Below are 990 nucleotides of genomic sequence, written 5' to 3'. Positions count from 1 at the left end.
GCTGGGGGGCGGGGGGGCAGGATGCACGTCCCCTCTTGCCCTTTACCCCCCACGTGGCTCCTGCTCCCACTCACCGTCGCGGAGGCTGGAGACGCCCAGGGCCTGTGCCGTGTGCAGCGTGAGCCGGCTCTGGGCGTCCTGGATGTAGGCCATGACGGGCATGGGGTAGAAGTTGGCCTGCAGGGGCAGCTTCTTCAGGTACCGCCGGGGCTGCACCTGGGGGGCAAGGCCAGCGGGTCAAGGGCATCCCGGCCCCGACGTGGGCCCCAGGGGGTCCCCAGTCTGAAGGGGTCCCTCCCTGGCCACTCTTGCCTGGTTCCTCTTCTCCATCAGGGCGGACACCCCTCCTGACCTCACCCAGTGCCTCCGACTTCCGGAAGCAAAACCCAGTCCGAGTTCTGTTCCGCAGGGTCCCTGGGCCCCCCGAGTCACCTGGAAGCCGTTGAGGTCGGTAAAGAAGGTGCCCTGGCTGTCGATGTCCGTGCGGACACGCAGGGCCAGCTCCTTGTTGACGTAGTCCCGGATGTCCACCAGCGAGGACACGTCCAGCGACAGCCCCTCCACCCCTGGGCACAGGGACAGAGGGAGCGTGTGAGGCTGAGCCGCGGCCGGAGAGGCAGCTGGACAGGCTGCGCCCACCCCCAGGCCATCCCCAGCGTTCCTTCCTGGATCGCCTTTTCGCCCAGAGAATCAATTAAGCGTCGTCCCTGCCTCAGACGACCACGGGTCGGGAACAGCTGTCCCGACAGGGCCCGGGCGGGCGGAAGTGCATGTCACAGCCCTGGGCCCACGCCTCCTGTCTGCCCCCCTCCTCCTCCGCGGGCGCACCTGGCAGGTTGTAGAGCCGGACCACCTGGTGGACGTGCTCGTAGTACGCCGCCACCTCCGAGAAGAAGGGGCCTTCGGTGACGCGCAGCACGGGGGGCTCCTTGGGGACGTAGGGCTGGGGGAGAGCAGGTGGCACTGAGCCCAGGCACAGGGCAGAGCGGG

The 990-nt window shown here is 68.6% G+C and overlaps 2 protein-coding genes across 2 annotated transcripts in view; both read right to left on the bottom strand.

Moving 5' to 3' along the window:
- Window positions 1–194, bottom strand: part of UNC45A (unc-45 myosin chaperone A) — a gene marked incomplete at its 5' end in the record, with an annotated part of 37,049 nt that extends 36,855 nt beyond the window's left edge. The window contains one exon of the mRNA XM_014549609.1: window positions 75–194. Within this exon, the coding sequence (XP_014405095.1) occupies window positions 75–194 (120 nt within the window). The remainder of the gene's footprint in view (window positions 1–74) is intronic.
- The window catches only part of MAN2A2 (mannosidase, alpha, class 2A, member 2), a 14,947-nt gene continuing 14,151 nt past the window's right edge, over window positions 195–990 (bottom strand). The window contains exons 8-10 of the mRNA XM_014549593.1: window positions 829–943; window positions 353–566; window positions 195–216 (exon numbers count right to left, since the gene is read on the bottom strand). Coding sequence (XP_014405079.1) covers window positions 195–216; window positions 353–566; window positions 829–943 — 351 coding nt within the window. The remainder of the gene's footprint in view (window positions 217–352; window positions 567–828; window positions 944–990) is intronic.

This window comes from Myotis brandtii, unplaced genomic scaffold (assembly GCF_000412655.1).
Source record: "Myotis brandtii unplaced genomic scaffold, ASM41265v1 scaffold561, whole genome shotgun sequence".
Classification (NCBI taxonomy): Eukaryota; Metazoa; Chordata; class Mammalia; order Chiroptera; family Vespertilionidae; genus Myotis; species Myotis brandtii.
Note: the sequence above shows the minus strand (reverse complement) of the source record. Positions and strands in the feature narration are given on the sequence as shown.